General features: G+C 38.7%; 3 protein-coding genes across 3 annotated transcripts; 1 reads left to right on the top strand and 2 right to left on the bottom strand.

Annotated features, from left to right (window-relative positions):
* Positions 1-163: 163 nt before the first annotated feature.
* On the top strand, positions 164-12,575 carry aldh18a1 (aldehyde dehydrogenase 18 family, member A1). The gene is made up of 18 exons (XM_057359281.1): positions 164-281; positions 842-951; positions 1,905-2,053; positions 2,447-2,596; positions 5,063-5,167; positions 5,251-5,409; positions 5,693-5,783; positions 5,975-6,099; positions 6,192-6,336; positions 7,260-7,333; positions 7,842-7,941; positions 8,051-8,271; positions 8,383-8,520; positions 8,626-8,821; positions 9,503-9,624; positions 9,753-9,939; positions 10,998-11,093; positions 11,174-12,575. Exons 2-18 carry the CDS (start codon positions 861-863, stop codon positions 11,368-11,370), a joined length of 2,346 nt encoding a protein of 781 aa, XP_057215264.1. The 5' UTR covers positions 164-281; positions 842-860; the 3' UTR covers positions 11,371-12,575.
* Positions 12,576-13,869: 1,294 nt separating this feature from the next.
* crygmx (crystallin, gamma MX) lies at positions 13,870-15,792 on the bottom strand. Its single transcript, XM_057359291.1, has 3 exons — positions 15,771-15,792; positions 14,979-15,221; positions 13,870-14,383 (listed from the first exon to the last, which is right to left on the bottom strand). Exons 1-3 carry the CDS (start codon positions 15,777-15,779, stop codon positions 14,108-14,110), a joined length of 528 nt encoding a protein of 175 aa, XP_057215274.1. The 5' UTR covers positions 15,780-15,792; the 3' UTR covers positions 13,870-14,107.
* A 526-nt stretch (positions 15,793-16,318) lies between these two features.
* Positions 16,319-18,068, bottom strand: crygmxl2 (crystallin, gamma MX, like 2). Its single transcript, XM_057359290.1, has 3 exons — positions 18,035-18,068; positions 17,092-17,334; positions 16,319-16,631 (listed from the first exon to the last, which is right to left on the bottom strand). The coding sequence occupies exons 1-3, from the start codon at positions 18,041-18,043 to the stop codon at positions 16,353-16,355; spliced, it is 531 nt and encodes a 176-aa protein (XP_057215273.1). The 5' UTR covers positions 18,044-18,068; the 3' UTR covers positions 16,319-16,352.
* Between the last annotated feature and the right edge of the window lie 290 nt (positions 18,069-18,358).

Here is an 18,358-nt window from a genome sequence, read left to right as displayed (position 1 = left end):
TTTCTGTGATTTGGCAATGTAAAAATTTGTTTTATCATGCCAATAAAGCTTCTTTAAATCTTCAATCTATACGTCGTCCTCTAGTGGTTGAGTTGCGTATGTACACCACGCATTGCTTCAGGCGTGAAATCCGAGCGTACGCTTGTTACGTAGCTACGTGGATGAACGTCAACATGGCTGAATCCATGAGAGCTAACGCGTAGAGTTGATGTGGCACAACAGATCGCAACATTGACAGTGAATTTGAGTTGGATTAGGAATATTTATTTAAACCGATTAAGGTATGTAAAATAAGACGCACATTATTTACATGTATCGGCATTGTACTTTGAATTTACACGAGAAACGCCACGCTGACCCATTTATTCATAATCGTTGCATCATCCAACGTGTGTATAAAGAAAGTTGCATCAAATCAAGAAAGTTAGAAGTGTTATCCTTTATTTTGCTTGTTGTCTATGATTTGGCGTGTTTTTGATTCACTTGTTTGTCAATTGTTATTGTTGACAAACGTGCATGTATCTTTTATGAAAGCATTTTTTTGTTTAATCTGTATTTTCGCATGCAAACTGATCAAATATCACAGTCTTGATCTTTTGTAACTATTCTCTGGTATGTGTATAACAGTTGTCCTATTGAACATGTGAGTTGGGCTTAGTTTTTGTTTACATTCACGTTTAAATAAATACACACGTGGCTTTGGTCAGTTATTGTGTTTTTGTCGAACAATGATAACTAATGTAAATGATGACTTTCAGGCTTAACTTGCTTATGATTACAACCAGCATCTGACGTGAGTTACATTAATTAAACAAATTGTATTTCCTGATTTATATTTCAGTAAAACAGACTAGGTCACCATGTATCTTCACAGGCTGTTGAAATGCTCTCAGCTTTTAACAAGAACAAATTCTCTGCAAATCTCCAGAAGAGCTGCTTCACAAGGAAAGAGTAAGTGTTTATGTATTGTGCATCTGTTGCCACATGAATCCAAGTTAGTAGACAACTTGTTTCTTATTTGTGTAAAATTCTGTCAGTAATTGACAAGGAATAAAATAAGGAGTTATATTATTTTCCCATTCAATACATTAAAGTCACTCCTGATTTACTGCATGTTCATCTCTTTCATTCATTTTTATGAGTGATTTGCTCCTGGCTTTGTGCTGACGGTATCCGGGTGTGTTGTCTGGCTTTTGCTGATGTGGCATCCTTAACTGTGTCATTTTCTGGTGGGTGCTGTACTTTGTGAGTGGCTCAGATTTCTGGCTCCATTGCTTTAAAGGGATAGCTATTAGCTCACACAAAAAATATTTTTTTTCATAATTTATTCAACTTAATATAAGACTTTCTTCTGCAAAACACAACATATATTTTAAAGAACGCTGGTAACCAAACAACACTGGCCCCATTAACTTCCATTGTATGGGCACAAAACCACTATGAAATTTCTCAAAATATCTTGTTTGTGTCCCTCAAAAGAAAGAGTCATATAGGTTTTAAACCACTAAGGGTGAATAATCAATGACAGAATTTTGCATGAACTAAGAATCTGTCTCTGTTGAACTTTAGCAACACTGTGCAGTCATCTGTACACTCCACCCCAAAAATAAACAATTTCTGAAATTATCGTGGTGATGTTTTGCGCTTGCTGTTTTCTCGTATTGCTATCGCTTAAAAGTGTTACTAATCTAAGATGTGGTGGGGATGCACACTGCACTTTTTTTGCTTGTTTGTGGGTTTAACCTGTTCTGCACAACCCATTAGTGACTCTATCCATCACTCCCGGCACGGCTTGGCTCCTCATTGGTTGCTTTCCTGGCTTATCTCCCTGCAGATCTCTATTCCTCACCATCTCTCACACTCCATGCTATGCGTCAGTGGAGTAATGTACCTTTTTTTTACAGTGCCCCTGGCACGGGCTCACGGTAAGTCGTTTGCCCACCGTGGTGAGCTGCGCCAGGCCAAGAGAATTGTCGTCAAGCTTGGCAGCGCTGTCGTGACCCGTGATGAGTGCGGCCTGGCTTTGGGGAGGCTTGCTTCAATCGTAGAACAGGTAAAGATGAAGGTCATGAGGTGAGGCCTAGCATTGCACAGTTTGAATTCTTTCATGTGAATACCATAAATGTGCAGTTCATAAGGGGTTGACTGTATACAAATGCATAATTGAGATTTTGAAAATACAGTCTCCTCCTTTAAAAAAGTCAACTATTTTTGGGACAGTAAAATATTAAATTCTTCAACAATCCTGCAGGTCATTTAAATTACAAAGTCTTGAAGGCACAACAGCGAAATATTATTTTTAAGGGTCTTAGAGATTGTGGCCATAATGATATTACAATATTTTGTATGACCCCTTAAATGTTAATATACTATATCGGTTCTGTTTATGATGTGCAGTTGTTGGCACATTATGAGACTTATTGATGGACTTTGATTATTTTTTAAGGTGGCGATGCTTCAGAATCAGGGTAGAGAGATGATGATCGTGACCAGTGGCGCTGTAGCGTTTGGAAAACAGAGACTGAGGCATGAAATTCTCCTCTCGCAAAGCGTCAGACAAGCTTTGCATTCAGGCCAGAATCAACTTAAAGACATGGTGAGAGTGCTTTTATTGAATTGCATTTATTGCTTTGCATCAATACTGAGGTCTATTGTTTGAAATGCGAAATGACGTATTTTTCAACGTGATTTAAAAAATATGAAAAAAAAGAAAGATCTAAAGTCTTGTTCCTTATTAAAATCTATGTTCAAAAACTAAAATGACATTCATCAAAATGTTAATTAACACTTATATGGTATTTTATGTACCTCTGTATGCACAAAATGTCTTCAGCCTGAAAAAGGTTGAAGACCAGTGCATTAATATATTCATTGCTATGTTCTCACATGCAGATTGCTGGAACCCCTTAAAGGTCCAGTGTATGAAATTTAGCAAACTATAGCGGTGAGGTTGCGAATTGCAACCAACGGCTCACTCCACTGCTCCCCCTCCCTTTTGAAGCACTACGGTGGCTGACAAGGAACAAAGATGTCGTCACTCTTTCGCTTCTTTGTCTGTTTAGAGCTACTTTAGAAACAACATGGTGAATTTCATGTAAGGGGACCCGTGGTGTATGTAGATAGAAATAGCTCATTCTAAGGTATTAAAAACATAACGCTTCATCATGTAAGGTACACTATATGTATAACAGGGTTTTTCCTGGCTCAAAATGAGGCGGGGGTGGTGCCATCCTGATCTTGTACACACACACGTAGGCCTACCGTACCTTTAAGTGGCTTAACCAAAGTGACTTCGAGTTTGACATATTAAAAGTTCTAAGAAAATTAGATATGACAATTATTAAGTTTTATAAAACATTACTTTTATTCAACCAAACAGAAATATTTTTTAATCAAATAAAGCTTTTTTATCATTATCAACTAACTTTTCAGCCCACAATAGCCAACTGAATTAACCAGTCTTTCTAAATTCACATCTTGCATTCTCTGTGGTTCACATTAAATGATTCAATGATCTCTTATATTCGCTAGCAGTGTTGGGTGTAACTAGTTACTAAGTAATTCATTACTGTAATTTAATTACTTTTTTCTTGAAAAAGTAAAGTAAGGGATTACTCTTATTTTTTCTGTAATTTAATTAGTTACTTTTGATGTAATTAAACTAAATACTGTGTGTAATATATGTGTGTGCATTAGTGGAATTGATAAAGTCCAACTTTAAAATCCTTGCTTTAATGTATAATTCTCACATTTGTAATACTTTGGTCAGCTAATAAGAGTACTTTATGTTGTTTATATTATTTCTTTGAATGAATTAAAAGAGCCGTTTCATGTCTATCCTTGAATCACTTAACTAATCAAGGTTTGTATAGGATATGGAAAGGAATTAGTAATATGTAATTAAATACTTTTTGGAAAGAGTAATTTACAGTACAATGTACAGTAATCTAATGTCACTACTGATTATGTAATTAGTAACTAGTAATTAATTACTTTTTCAGAGTATCTTGCCCAACACTGTTCGCTAGTGACTGAAAAGTTCATGTAGTTTAAATGAATCGGTTCAAATGAGTCATTCGTGTGCTAGTTGTTCTGAATGCAATGTGCTAGGGTTGCACGATTATTTATCGCGATACCGCTAAATCCTATTGTAATCGAGCTGGCTGCGATATGCAATGTTTCGATATATTTTTTTAATACGTTGCTTGTCCGTGAAGCACTTCTCTGGGATCAGTAGGAAATGCTGCTCGATCTAAAAGCAGTGCGAGTTTGAGTCACTTATAATGTGCATTTGAAAAAGCAACACCTGTCAAACATGATCATTATAAATATACTTTATTATCATAAAAATACCTGATGAGGCTTGAGGAACAGTGATAAAAAGATGTCCATAGGCATTTCCTATATTCTAGAATGTGTTATGGTCTTCTTCTGCAGTGCGTATTTGGAGTTTCCGCACTTTCGGATGCAGCAGCATTTTCCCGTACTTCACTCAGAAGCTGTGCATAAATCACGTGATATTTATCGTCGGGTTATCGTGACAGCCCTACAATGTGCGTTCATACTGGCGAACTCGCTGTGTACAGACACATTCAACGATCCAACTGCTGAGCTGAAGACATTACAATGACGTCATGTTAATTTAAGACATTTCAAGGAATTAAACGTACACAAATGAAACACAGCTAGCTCTTGTTCTGCAACTCTTTTTCGCACCTCAGTGTGCTGATAACGAAACAGCGCCTCAATTGTGGCGTAATGCCACAACTGCAGTTACAAATGACAGTCTGTTAAATACACGCAGCATTTCTTGTGAAGACACCCGACATAATTTTGGCGAGAGTCTGAGGTGGCACAACATTTGACGTAGGCGGCCGCCTCCAATTTCTCTATGCAGGAAAAACCCTGTATAAGTATACATCTCTGAAGACATAGATATGTATATTACATTTCATTTCTGTCAATAGATCCTGCAAAGAATTACACACTGGACTTTTAAGATTACCATTGCAGAATGTATTGCATCATATTATGTCAACACTCACAAGTTTGTTTTTATCAGTCACTGCCAGTTCTGGAGGCGAGAGCCTGCGCTGCTGCCGGTCAGAGCGGTCTTATGGCTCTGTATGAAGCTATGTTCACTCAGTACAGCACCTGCACAGCACAGGTACACAATGCACACTCATATTCAAAATGAACCTAGAAAGCACACATATATGCACTCTTTCATGGGTCGTGTTGCTGTTTCAGATCCTGGTGACAAACTTGGACTTCCACGACGACCAGAAGAGACGGAACCTAAACAGCACTCTACACGAGCTCCTGCGGATGAATATCGTGCCCATCATCAACACCAACGATGCTGTGGTGCCTCCCCCAGAACCCAACAGTGACCTTCAGGGGGTAAATGTGGGTAAAAATGACAGGAAACTGCAGTCTTGTCACCTGACCTCTATCCTTACTAGAACCGCATGCTGGGAACAATGTAGATGTTTGTCTTCTGCACTGTTTCAGCCTGAGTGGTTTACCTTTCCTGTTGAATCTGCGAGGGAACGAACGTGCGCTTGTCTGCGGTTTAGTTCTGTTGCTTACGTTCTGTGCTTTCTTTATCACACACTGGTTTGGGTTTCCACATTTGTTTAGTGTAGAATTAAATCTGTATCTCTAGATGGAATATATTTCTATATTCTAGGTTATCAGTATCAAGGACAACGACAGCCTCGCTGCACGGCTTGCGGTGGAGATGAGGGCAGATCTTCTCATCGCTCTCTCTGATGTAGAGGGTGAGATTCCACATTGACAGTTTTTACTTCTGGTCTTAAGTTTATGTTGTTCCTGTAGCTGGGAGTCATGGGTTTCAAAACAAACTGATATCTTTGAAGCACTGGATGCTTGAGATAAAAGTGTCTGCTAAATACATCAATGTCACCTAAAAAGAAGCTAATCAATAAATACATTTTGTCCCCCTCTGCAGGACTTTATGATAGCCCACCAGGGTCCGACGACGCCAAGCTCTTAGACACATTTTACCCCGGGGACCAGCATTCCATAACCTACGGCACAAAGTCAAGAGTCGGGATTGGTGGAATGGAAGCTAAGGTGCGATTGCAGAGAATATGTGCAGATTTGAGTACATTATGTGATTGTTTGACTTTTTCTTCTTAACAAAAATATTCATTAATAACTCGTAGGTGAAAGCAGCTCTCTGGGCTCTTCAGGGCGGGACGTCTGTCGTCATTGCTAACGGTACGCACCCCAAGGTCACAGGTCATGTGATCACTGACATTGTCGAGGGCAAGAAAGTTGGAACTTTCTTCTCAGAGGTCAAGCCAGCGGGTGAGTGTCTCCCATTCCACTGATCGTTTGCTTTATGGCAGTTTTCTTTGTCCTTGTGACCTTAATGACCTCAAACAGGAGTGCCTCAGGGCTCAGTGCTTGGACCGTTGCTCTTTCCATATACATGAAATCCCTAGGTTCTGTCATTCGGAAACACTGCTTTTCCTACCACTGCTATGCGGATGATACACAACTCCACTTGGCATTTCAGCCTGATGATCCAACTGTTTCTGCATGCATTTCAGCATGCCTGCGTGACATTTCACTCTGGATGAAGGACCATCACCGGCAGCTGAACCTTGCAAAAACAGAACTGCTTGTAATCCCGGCTGACCCAAAGACTCATCACAACCTCTCCATTCAACTAGGCTCATCAACCATCACACCTTCCAGAATGGCCTGAAACCTGGGAGTGATAATCGATTATCAGCTAAACTTCACGGATCATGTTGCCAGCACCACCCGGTCCTGTAGATTCATCATTTGCCACATTAGGAAAATGAGACCTTTCCTCTCCGAGCATGCTACGCAAGTCCTAGTCCAGGCTCTTGTCCTGTCCAGACTGGACTATTGCAATGCGCTACTGGCTGGATTCCCAGCTTGTACAACTAAACCTCTACAGATGATCCAGAATGCAGCTGCAAGAGTAGTCTTCAATGAACCGAAGAGAGCACACGTCACTCCTCTCTTCCGTCAACACCTGACCGATTAGTTCTGACTTTAACTCTTTCCATCTAAAAAAAGAAATCCTTTGCTTTGTATACTGTGGTAGGCTATATGAGACCAGTTTTTACTGCACTTATGCTTTTTGTTGTCCTTATGTTGTTCCATTTGCTTCTATTGTTTACCTCATTTGTAAGTCGCTTTGGATAAAAGTGTCTGCTAAATGACTAAATGTAAATGCTACGTCTTTTCATCCCCAGGCCCCACAGTTGAGCAGCAGACAGAAATGGCCCGCACAGCTGGCAGGGTTCTTTCTTCCCTGGAGCCGGAGCAGGTTAGATATGAACGTCTAAAGTACTATTAAATCATCGTCTGGAAGCATTTGTCTTTTTTTGCCAGAAGTTTTCATGTGATTTTCATATATTAATTCTGGTGCAACACTTGTTATTGTGACAGACCTACAAGGTTTTGTAAATAGTAAACGATCGCTTAGTTTTATTTAGCCAATCAGCAATGACTCCTTTTTGGTTTTAAAAAGAGGGTGTGTGGTTGAAGTTAGCAAGATGGAAGCTGTTAACCAAACTGCTGAAATCTTTTGAAGTACTTTTTATTGTCTATGGACAGCATCCACAACATGCCATCTACTGTATTATTAAAGACATTTTGACTTCCTTAATTTATAGAAATGAATAGGAAACTTGTTTACAGTAACACATTTTAATGTTTCTTGGTTTTGTCTGTGATTAACAACATCAATATTTACATTATAAATAATGGAGAATATTTTTAAATCTTAAGGGTACTTTAAAGTGTTTACTGCTTATCGGTCTATTTGCCCACAGAGGAGTGACATCATCTGCATGTTTGCCGACCTCCTGACTGAGAGGAAAGAGGAAATTTTAGCTGCCAACAAAAAGGACATGGAGATAGCGATCAACTCGGGTAACTTGTTTTGCAGTGAATACTATTTGTTTGAATGCATACTTTCGTAATACATATAGCATAATACAGTTATCACAATTATTTTGGTTCTCATCTGGTGAAATTACAGGTCGCATGTCTCCAGCCATGATAAAGCGACTAAGTTTGTCCTCATCCAAGCTTAACAGTCTGTCCATCGGTCTGCGTCAGATCGCCGTATCCTCTCAGGACAGCGTGGGCAGGGTTCTGCGCAGGACCCGCGTGGCAAACAATCTGGAACTGGAGCAGATCACCGTGCCCATAGGAGTACTCCTGGTCATCTTTGAGTCCCGACCAGACTGCCTGCCTCAGGTTTACCATTTAAAACAAATATTAATCAAGACATTAAATCTGTGCATGGATTGAAGATTATCCAAAGTTGCTTTGGATACAAGCATTGCTAAAATTGTTTTGCTTACACAGGTTTCCGCTCTAGCCATCGCCAGTGGCAATGCTCTTTTGCTGAAAGGTGGCAAAGAGGCTGCCAACACAAATCACATCCTGCATGAGCTCGCCCAAGAGGCCCTGTCCATTCATGGAGTCAAAGATGCCATTCAGCTGGTAACTTTTAAACGCTTGTGTGTGCTGAGGTGGATTTAGTCACATCTGTCTTCGCTCACCCTCTATTCAGAGATCATGTCACAGATACTTCCTTGTGTGTTGCAGGTGAGCACGCGTGAAGATGTGGAAGATCTGTGTCGTCTGGAGAAGATGATCGATCTGATCATTCCCCGTGGCTCTTCTCAGCTGGTCAGAGATATTCAGCGAGCAGCTAAGGGCATCCCTGTTCTTGGTCACAGTGAGGGGATCTGCCATGTTTATGTGGACCATGAGGCCAGTATTGACAAAGCCCTCAAAATCAGTAAGAGTGCATACTTGCATTCACATATAATAGTGAGCTTTAAAGTTTGGCTATTTTAAATATTTGAAAGCATATGCAGCCACGGAAAAAAAATTAAGAGACCATTTGTGGTTGTATTGTGGTCAGTCCAGTCCAGTGTCTGTTGAATTTCAACAAAATCAAACCTCAGGATTGACAAAGTCATTCAACAGCAATGTGAAAGACTGACAGCATGACCAGACACATGAAAACATAATAAAAATGATAAAAATTGAGGTTTATCAGATAAAAATTTTTTTTACTTTTCCTAAATACATGTACAAATATTTCTGTTATATTGCTTAAAAGTGCATATGAACTTGTTTTCTTGGCAGTATTTGAGGTGTGAAAAAATACAGAGCATCTTTTCTGTTATTTTGACCTGTTCCTCCAGTTTTCATTTGAAATAGATTAGATATTTTTATTTGAAATTTGGGAGAAATATTGTTAGTAGTTCACAGATTGAAACAAAAACGATAATTTTACCTAAACACGACACTGAAATTCTTTCTTAATTTTTTCGGTGGCTGTATGTGCTCTTTTGAGATTCATGTATAGCTTTTGAGTTCATATATATACAGTATATACAGTATATATATATATATATATATATATATATATAGCTGTCAGATGTTGTGGGTTTATTATTATCAATTTTTCCAGTTCGAGATTCCAAATGCGACTACCCTGCAGCCTGTAATGCCATGGAAACCCTTCTGGTGCATCGGGACCTTCTCAGAACTCCGTTGTTTGATCAGATCATCGACATGTTGAGAACAGAACAAGTGAGAGCTATATTTATATATACAGTATACTCTTTATACTTTGACACAACTTTTACATATATCTGTGCTCAGGCAACACTTTACAACTGCTTTTCAAATTGATACTACTGATGTCATCAATCATGTAGGTGAAGATCCACGCTGGTCCTAAGTTTGCGTCCTACCTGACCTTCAGCCCGTCAGAAGTTAAGTCTCTGCGCACCGAGTATGGGGATCTGGAGTGCTGTATTGAAGTGGTGGACAGTATGCAGGAGGCTGTGGATCACATCCATAAATACGGCAGCTCACACACTGATGTTATAGTCACAGAGAACGGCAAGTGTCAATGCACGGCTGCCCTGAAGCGTGATAATGCATTCCACATGCTGATGTAAATTATAAATCTAATTAGTTTACACAAGATGTTGAAGTGGTGATATTTGGAGCTCTGTTATAAACTTAAAGCATTTAAGATGCTACACTGCCATCTAGTGGCAAGATCGCTTTTGCATCTAAACTCTGTATCAGCACCTTAAAGGATAGTTCATCCAAAAATGAAAAATCTGTCATCATTTTCTCACCCTCAGGTTGTTTCAAACCTGTATAAATTTCATTGTTTCAATGAACACAGAGAAAGATATTGGAAGAATGTTGGCAATTTTCAGTTCTGGGACATCATCCACTACCATAGTAGGAAAAAAGCCTTGGATTACCATTTAATTCTCACTACTATGGTAGTGGAACTGAAAATTACTAACATTTTTCCAAATATCTTTCTTTGTGTTCATCGGAACAGAGTAATTTATACACGTATTAAATAACATGAGCGTGAGTAAATGATGACAGAATTTTCATTTTTGGATGAACTATCCCTTTAACATTAATAGGGCTGCCAGGCATTTCAAATATTTAATATTGTATACAGTATAAAATATAATAATATTTACTGTATTTCTTGATTTCTTTGGTAGTTAATGCATTCAGTTCCTTTTTTAAGGAAAGAAAACTTAATTACTTTTAAGCTATCTGTATGGGTGACACACTTTGTTCATAACACGTCTAACACACAATAAACTCATTGTATTTTTCAAACTGCAAAAAAAGAAAAAATGCAAATGTGAAATAATTTAAGGAACTCATTTCTCACTTATAGTGGATGTAATATTGCCTAATAATGCACTGCGATTTTGTTTAAAATGTATGCATATGAGAGAATTAAGCAGATTGTATTTGTTGTAGTGTCATGAGTTGAATTGAATGATACTTTTATAACACTAGTTTATCATATAGCTTTTACTTTTGTTATAGTCATTAATCCTAAACTTGTGCAGCTACATTATGTACAGTATAGTATGTAGATTAAGTAATTCGGGAAATCATCTTTATCTTTGTAGAGGACACAGCAGAGCTGTTTTTGCAACAGTTGGACAGCGCCTGTGTGTTCTGGAACGCAAGCACGCGATTTGCGGATGGATATCGCTTTGGTCTTGGTAAAGCGCCTTTTATGTTACTTTCTTCAATGTTTTTATGTTTTCTTCCAATCCCATATTGACCCTGTGGTGCTTTGCAGGTGCGGAGGTCGGCATCAGCACGGCCCGTATTCACGCCCGTGGACCTGTGGGCTTAGAGGGGCTCCTCACTACCAAGTGGGTCTTACGGGGAGACGGCCAGACGGCTGCAGACTTCTCCGAGCAGGGCAGCATGAAGTTCCTTCACGAGAACATCCCGGTCGCACAGCTTCTTCCCGGCCACAGAACTACCAGCTAGAAACAAGCATCCACAGGCAAATACCTTACAACTCCCTGTCGTTTCCATCAAATCTACTTAAAGCGACATCTCTCCCACTTCAGGAAGTGTGTTTGGTATGAGCCAGACACAGATAGAAAACAATTCAGTGAACGCATACTTGTCAGAGCTTTTACTGTATAGCTTTCAGTGTTTGCATCCCACAGTCTCTCTCAAGGGCATCTATGAATGGCCGTGCCAAACGGCACTGAAGGTGAGCCATTTATTTAGACATTCATTCAACTTGTGTTGGAATCAGACAGTTTAATGGACAGTTGCATTTTTCCATAAATTCCATTTATTTTCATTTTCAGATTTTGCATTTATTATGTTCCTGGCTTCTTTTGCTCATTGATCATGTATACCGTAGAAATGTACCTGTCATCTGTGTAAAATTGACCCTGGGGTGGACTGCCTTCGTCCTGAATCGCTGCTGTGGGCCTTGTTGGCTTTACGTAAAAGTGCTTTAATGCTCTACAAAATAGTTACAATTGTGGTGTAAAGATTCTGTTCACAAATTTTCTATGTTGAATAAACGTTTTTTTTTTTTTTGTATTTTTAAAAAAGCTTTTTGTACGTTTAGAAGCATAGGACACCACTGAAATGTTAAATCTGTTCGGAGAAAAATTAGGTCAGGAAAAATGCAGGAAAAATAAGGAAGGCAACAAGCCATTTTGTACTTGATTATTCATCTTTTTTAAAGTGCATTGCAGTGTGAGAAACATCAAGAGGTTTTTCAGTAGGGAGTAAGTCTCGCCAAGTACTAAGTGGGACATGGAAAAGTATAAAACAATACTACAGAGGATTAATTATGTTGCTATTAAGAAAGAAGAGGAGGCGAAGAGACTGAAGCTTGCCACTGCCTTTTGACTCGTGAATCTTTTTTATTCTCCAGAAATGCGCTGTTTACGCTCAATGAGACTTCATCACAAAAACAAAAGATCTAGAGATAAGAGAAATAGAGACTTATTGATGTGTTATTGTGTTCCAATGTCTGTTCGGGATGAAAGAAGTTAAAATAAATTTTGAAATGATGAGAACGTTACTGACAAAAATGGAGAAAGATATACATGATCGTAAGAAAGCTAAATTACAACTAAAATCGTGATTTTTGGTTTACAAATTGTGCATTTTGTTCTTAACAGAAGAAAGTCATAATGGCTTGAAATGATGTAGTTTAGAAAATGATGACTAGTTATAATATAACAACATGTAGAAAACTTTGTTGCATTGAACCTTCCCATATTTAATTAGGTAATGGTTCGACTTTATATTATGAATTTTCAATTTGGGGTCAACTACTTTGCTCTCATGCCATCTGTAGTATATGACTTACTTTCCTCAGATACACACAACTATGCTATGTTGAAAACGTCAAATTGAATTGGTTCTCGCAAGTCTCGTGATGAAATAGTTTTTGTTGTGCCTTCATAATATGTTTTAGTTTTGAATTTATTATTTTGAAATAATTAACGTCTTCTCTCACACACCTATAGTTTCATATGGATTACTTTTGTAATGAATGTGCAGTTTGTGGTTTTTTTGGAGCTTTGACATGTTTTATATGGACATAATGTATATGTTCAGCCCAAGAAAGGTGGTCAGATACATCTGGCATGGCATGAGAGTAAGTAAATTATGAGGAAAATTTCTATCTGAACTATATCTTCGTACTTTGTGAAGGTTTTTGTATTATGTTCAGGAAAATTACATCTGCTATACAATGTTTGATTTGATATTTGAGTCAATTGGGTATATGGATGAGATGTCTTGTCAAGGCTCACTTTGAAGGCTTTGGGCGCTTGAATATGAAAATGAAAGAAGAACCAGTCTCAAGACGGTCTCATGGCCATTGGACTTTCACAGCGAGTCAGTACAGCTTTAATTGAACATTACTCGCGGGCCAAAATTCATATTTCTTGATCTTTCGAGACTCAAATGCGTTCCCTAGAGATTCTTTTTTCAAATCAATAATCAATGGTCAATGTTATTTATTCATTTGTATCTTTGCCTATTACAGGCTTCTAATTAACAATTTCAATAATTGATATTTATCTCTAAAAGGCCTCGGTATCCACGCCTTATGAAAAATACATGAACTGAGATATGGACTTGGATTTGTTTTGTGTTCTGAGAGTGCTGCCTGCTCGGGGCTAAGACCAGGCCACTTTGACTTTTCCGTCTTTGAGTCTGCACTAACGCTTGGATGTGCCACTAATACGGGCCTATTTTATGGGCCCAAAGCGCCCGCTTCACACCATGTGATCTTTTAAAGACTTCTGCTCTCCCGTCCTCAGATTCCCATTTTTTTTTGTTCTTAAATAACTCGGTTCAAAAGACAAGTCCGTTTCTTGGCACAAGATGACATCATGCAATACAAAGCAGATATAATGTAACTGGACCTATTACGCAAAATAAGAAACTGCATAGTTGAACTACCTACGGTAGTGTTGGTTTGCATTCAGAGTGCACAAAAGACACTTGATTTCAATCAAATTTATTTTCAGTTGTTGGGAAGGGAGCTGTTAAAACACACGCCTTACTCAGTCAACAATGCAGAAGGTGACAAATATTTCTCTTATGCAAAGCTCAACATCACAAATACATTTAACAGATTCACAGACCTTATCACCTTGAGGTGAATGTAGGTCATACATAGTCGTGGCATAGACAGGCTGCTATTGACACATTAGGAAAGGGATTGCCATATTTAGGATCTTCAGTTGAGGTCAGTGACACGTCGCAGGGAGCCGATGGTAGGGCTTGGACTGCCCCACTCGACGTGCCTCCTGTATTCTCCGGGGCGCAGGAAGAACTGCCGGCCAGTGTAATTAGGGTGCTCGTGGAGCATCCAGTAGCCTTCCATCACATTGGCTGAGGAGATGTCGCCATTGTGGAATCTCTTACGCAGATCTGGGCAGTCTTCATTCAACTCCATCGCCTGACCACCGAAATCAGAGCGCTCGAAGATCTTCATCCTATAGTTTCCATTGTACTGGGTAAGACAATCAGAAATACGGAAAATCTTTACATATTGCTAGAAACTTCAGCTATTCAGTGCCAACAATATTTATAAACGTATTAACATTATGGCCCTGTAATGCTATTACGTTTTTTTATCTGACCAGCCCGTTACAGGAACGATGGCTGTGTGAGTTTGTTTGACCAATAGATACCCGTTCATTATTTCAGGTAAAACTTCACTATTTTGCTATGACTTTGGATGGTTAAAATTAAAAAGTATTTTATCATTTGCTCACTCCAAACCTGTATGACTTTCTTCCTTTAAAACAAAAGAAGATATTTTAAAGAACGTTGGGAACCAAACAACACTGGCCTCCATTGACTTCCATTGTATGGACAGAAATCACATGGACATTTCTCAAAATACCTTTTCTTGTGTTCTACAATAAACATATATAGTATAAAGTTATTTACAGGTTTTAAACGACACAAGGGTGAATAAAGGTTGACAGAATTTATTTTTGGACGAACTCTCTTTAAATTGTTCATGATACGAATACTATTCATAACCCTATGATACCGTATCGTAATGCACACTCTTTGAATGGACAGATTTGGAGACTCACTGGAGGAACCATGCGGCAGGAACGGATGCAGTCGTTGAATCCAGCCCAGCGCTGGAAATCGGGATAATCGCCTTTGGGCAGCATGTACTGGTATCCCGCATAGTTGGGCTTCTCGTAGGCCACCCAGCAGCCACTCTCTACACGGATGGAGTTGCAGCGAGAAAAGTAGGACTGCATGTCTGCACAGTCTCCAGTGCACTCATAGTGACGGCCCTGGAAGTTCTTGTCTTCAAAATAGGTAATCTGTGTGGATGGTTTTAATTAATGGATTACAGAATTACAGGAACATTTTACAATCGGTAGTTTTAACATTTATGCGTTTGGCAGAATGCATAAGTGCTAAGTGCATTTAAGCACAAGTTTTGTTTTTCTTTAAACAAATCTCAGAAAATATTTGACTGTTAATATCCATAGCTGTTCAAAGGTATTTAGAAAGGCTAATTTGTTCTGTTGAATGTTACTGTTTTAAGAATGACTGTTGATATTGTAGCAATGCAACAAACACAATATACAGATTCGATCCCAACACACAGTACTAAATGAACTCTAAAACAACAACAAAACTCTACTAAAACAATTTTTGATCATTTTTCTCTCTGATATTAATGTTCAGTTTTCAGAGATCTTTTTGAAACATTAGTTATTTCATCAATTATTCAAATCCTTAAAAATATTTCCTTTATGGCTTTGCAACTACAAACTCTCTTCAATATTCTCTCTCTAGTGTTTATTATTTGAAAGATAATAGGGCCTTTTATCCTAACTCAGTCTCCACCACATATGTTCACTTACCTTGGCCATTGTGTCTGTTCTTTGAGTGGACCAAACCATTTCTGTGGCCAGGATCTCTTTATAGACCCGGCATGGATCAGGGCTTTGTGTGTGACTTACAAAACTGACTTGTCAGCACAATGTGCTCTATAGAGTTCACATAACTGTAGATCTGGCAGCATGTGTTCTCCTTTGTGCTTTTACAGCTCTCTCACCAAAGACACCAGACAGCATCACTGCACTTTTTAGTATGGGACAAAAAAGTTGCAAACTGTGCTTTTTTAGTGTCAGGGCTTTATGCTGTGCACTTGCATATGGCAAATGAATTTATGAATATATTGTAAGTTGCTGTTAGAGATGTTTATGAATTTATATCAACTTTTTTCTCAGTTTTATGTTTTGGACTGAGACAAAAATGAATTCTTCAATCAGATTTGCGTTTGGCTTGGAGCTCATGTGCAATCATTTTTAAGTGGGCTGTGGATCAGTGGAAACAACTGGCAAAACTTTTTATAAATATACAATTTAAAATGAAATGAAGAAATTAATACAGCTTTTAAAGAGTTTTAAAGTCTTTAATGGTAATTAGGAAAGAGACTCTGTTTACATGAAACTGCTTCTCATTCTTCTGAAAGAGCCGATCATGGGATTCATGCAACCCCAGTCACCGCAGGCTCTGTACTCGCCAGGTCGCAGGAAATACTGACGGCCTCTGTAGTTGGGGTGCTCATAAAAGATCCAATAACCCTCCATAATGTTACAAGAGTAGATGCCGTGGTAGCCAAAGCGGTCGTAGACGTTGGGGCAGTCGTCGGGGAACTCCATCATATGTCCGTACATTTCAGGTCTGTTGTAGATTCTCATGCGGTAACCTCCTCTGTACTGTTTTTTGGGGAGAAAAAACAACAGTATAAGAGATTTTGAGAAATAGTCGTGGCATAATTCAGAGGACTTATAGGGCACGAGAGCAAGCAGTTGTCAGAACATTAGGAAGGCAAAACCGAAGCTCTGCCTTCTTGATGTTTCTCCTGAGACTAAACCCTTTAAACATGGCTTCTTGCTGTAAATGTGCAACTTTCAAAGATTTCCAGTAGATTAGTCATTTTGTCGAACCAGCTCTAGTGACAGTGTAATGATTCTTCCACTGCCAAAAAACAGAGATGAATGGAATGATGATGAGCAACGAAACGTGTCTTGCTCCCTTTCAAATAACCAAATCTCCAGGTGGACCTGTGAAACTGTTTTTTTCCTGCATATATAAATTACTTCAAAGGGCTCATTGACTGACGTTTGCTTTTTTTAAGACTGTGTGGAATAGAACCCATCAGTTTGATTGACTTACAGGGGGGAACATCTGACAAGATCTGATACAATTGTTGAAGCCCATCCAGTTGTGGAAGTGAGGATACTCCCCACGGCCCAGGACGTACTGATAACCCATGTAGTTGGGCTTCTCGTAGCCCACCCAGTGACCTCCCATGACCCGGATGGAGTTGCAGCAGTTAAAGTGCCTGTAGGTGTCAGAGCAGTCTTCAGAGCACTCGTAAGAGCGTCCCTGGAAGTTGTAGCCTTCGTAAAAGATGATCTGTAAGAATTTGAAAGAATTAGACACGATCAGCTGTCAATGATAATGCCAGAAAAAGCCTAAAATAACATTTACATAATATAAAATGTACATGTTTTTAATGTTATTTTACGCCCGACATGAAAATTTGCAGTCTATTTTTCTGTAAATTGACATTTTTTTACCTCATTTCAGAAATAAGTGAACATTTTGTAAAATAAAAATGGCATAAAATTATATATTTTTACAGTTAAAAAACTGTAATTTTACAGAATTTTGCTGTTATTATTTTTTACGTATTTTTGAAATATGGTAAAAACTGTCAAATTACATTTTACAGTGCAGTTTCCAAATTCCAAAACAGTTTTTTACAGTGTACGTTTTTCTTGGTTAGCTAAGGAAAAGTAAAAAAATATTAAAAGCTGAATCTTGGACAATGCAATGGTTCCAAGGAAGGTTTCCTTAGCTTCCATAGTCTCGTTTAGTCTAATATTAACACAGTTCTGAATTCAATGAACCAAAAAATGTGTAAATCTTTATTCACAGCCTGTTAAATTGTATGCCAGTTTCTATCAATTTAGTTCACTCCAGACACGCATCTTATATCCAGCATACACGTACGTGTATTTGAAATGGCAAACAACCCCATATGTTTTACAAACATCAATTTTATACAGCTCGCTTAGCTCCAGTGTGACAGCGAGTCGTGCTCGGACCTTACCTTCCCCATGGTTGCAGTTCAGGAAGTCCTGGCCATTCTGCCGCACTGCCATAGAGGTCCCGGTCCACCTTTTATACTCATTTGCAAATGTATAGACACTGCTGGCAGAGTCACATCACAGAGACTGGAGTTTACCTATGAAAACGTCACCTATTATTCACTTCTCTAAAGACAACTAAAGCCACTCTCTCATTGTTGCAGAATTCTAGAGTTTACCCTTACAAATTCCCCTCATCTCGCGAGCCTTACAAGCCCACCGGCGACAAAAGGATCAGGCGGCATTATAACAGGCATTTTTTGTGTATGTGTAAAAACAGCACGTAA

Source organism: Triplophysa rosa, linkage group LG18 (genome assembly GCF_024868665.1).
Source record: "Triplophysa rosa linkage group LG18, Trosa_1v2, whole genome shotgun sequence".
NCBI classification, from domain to species: Eukaryota; Metazoa; Chordata; class Actinopteri; order Cypriniformes; family Nemacheilidae; genus Triplophysa; species Triplophysa rosa.
This window is presented reverse-complemented; position numbering and strand designations above follow the sequence as displayed.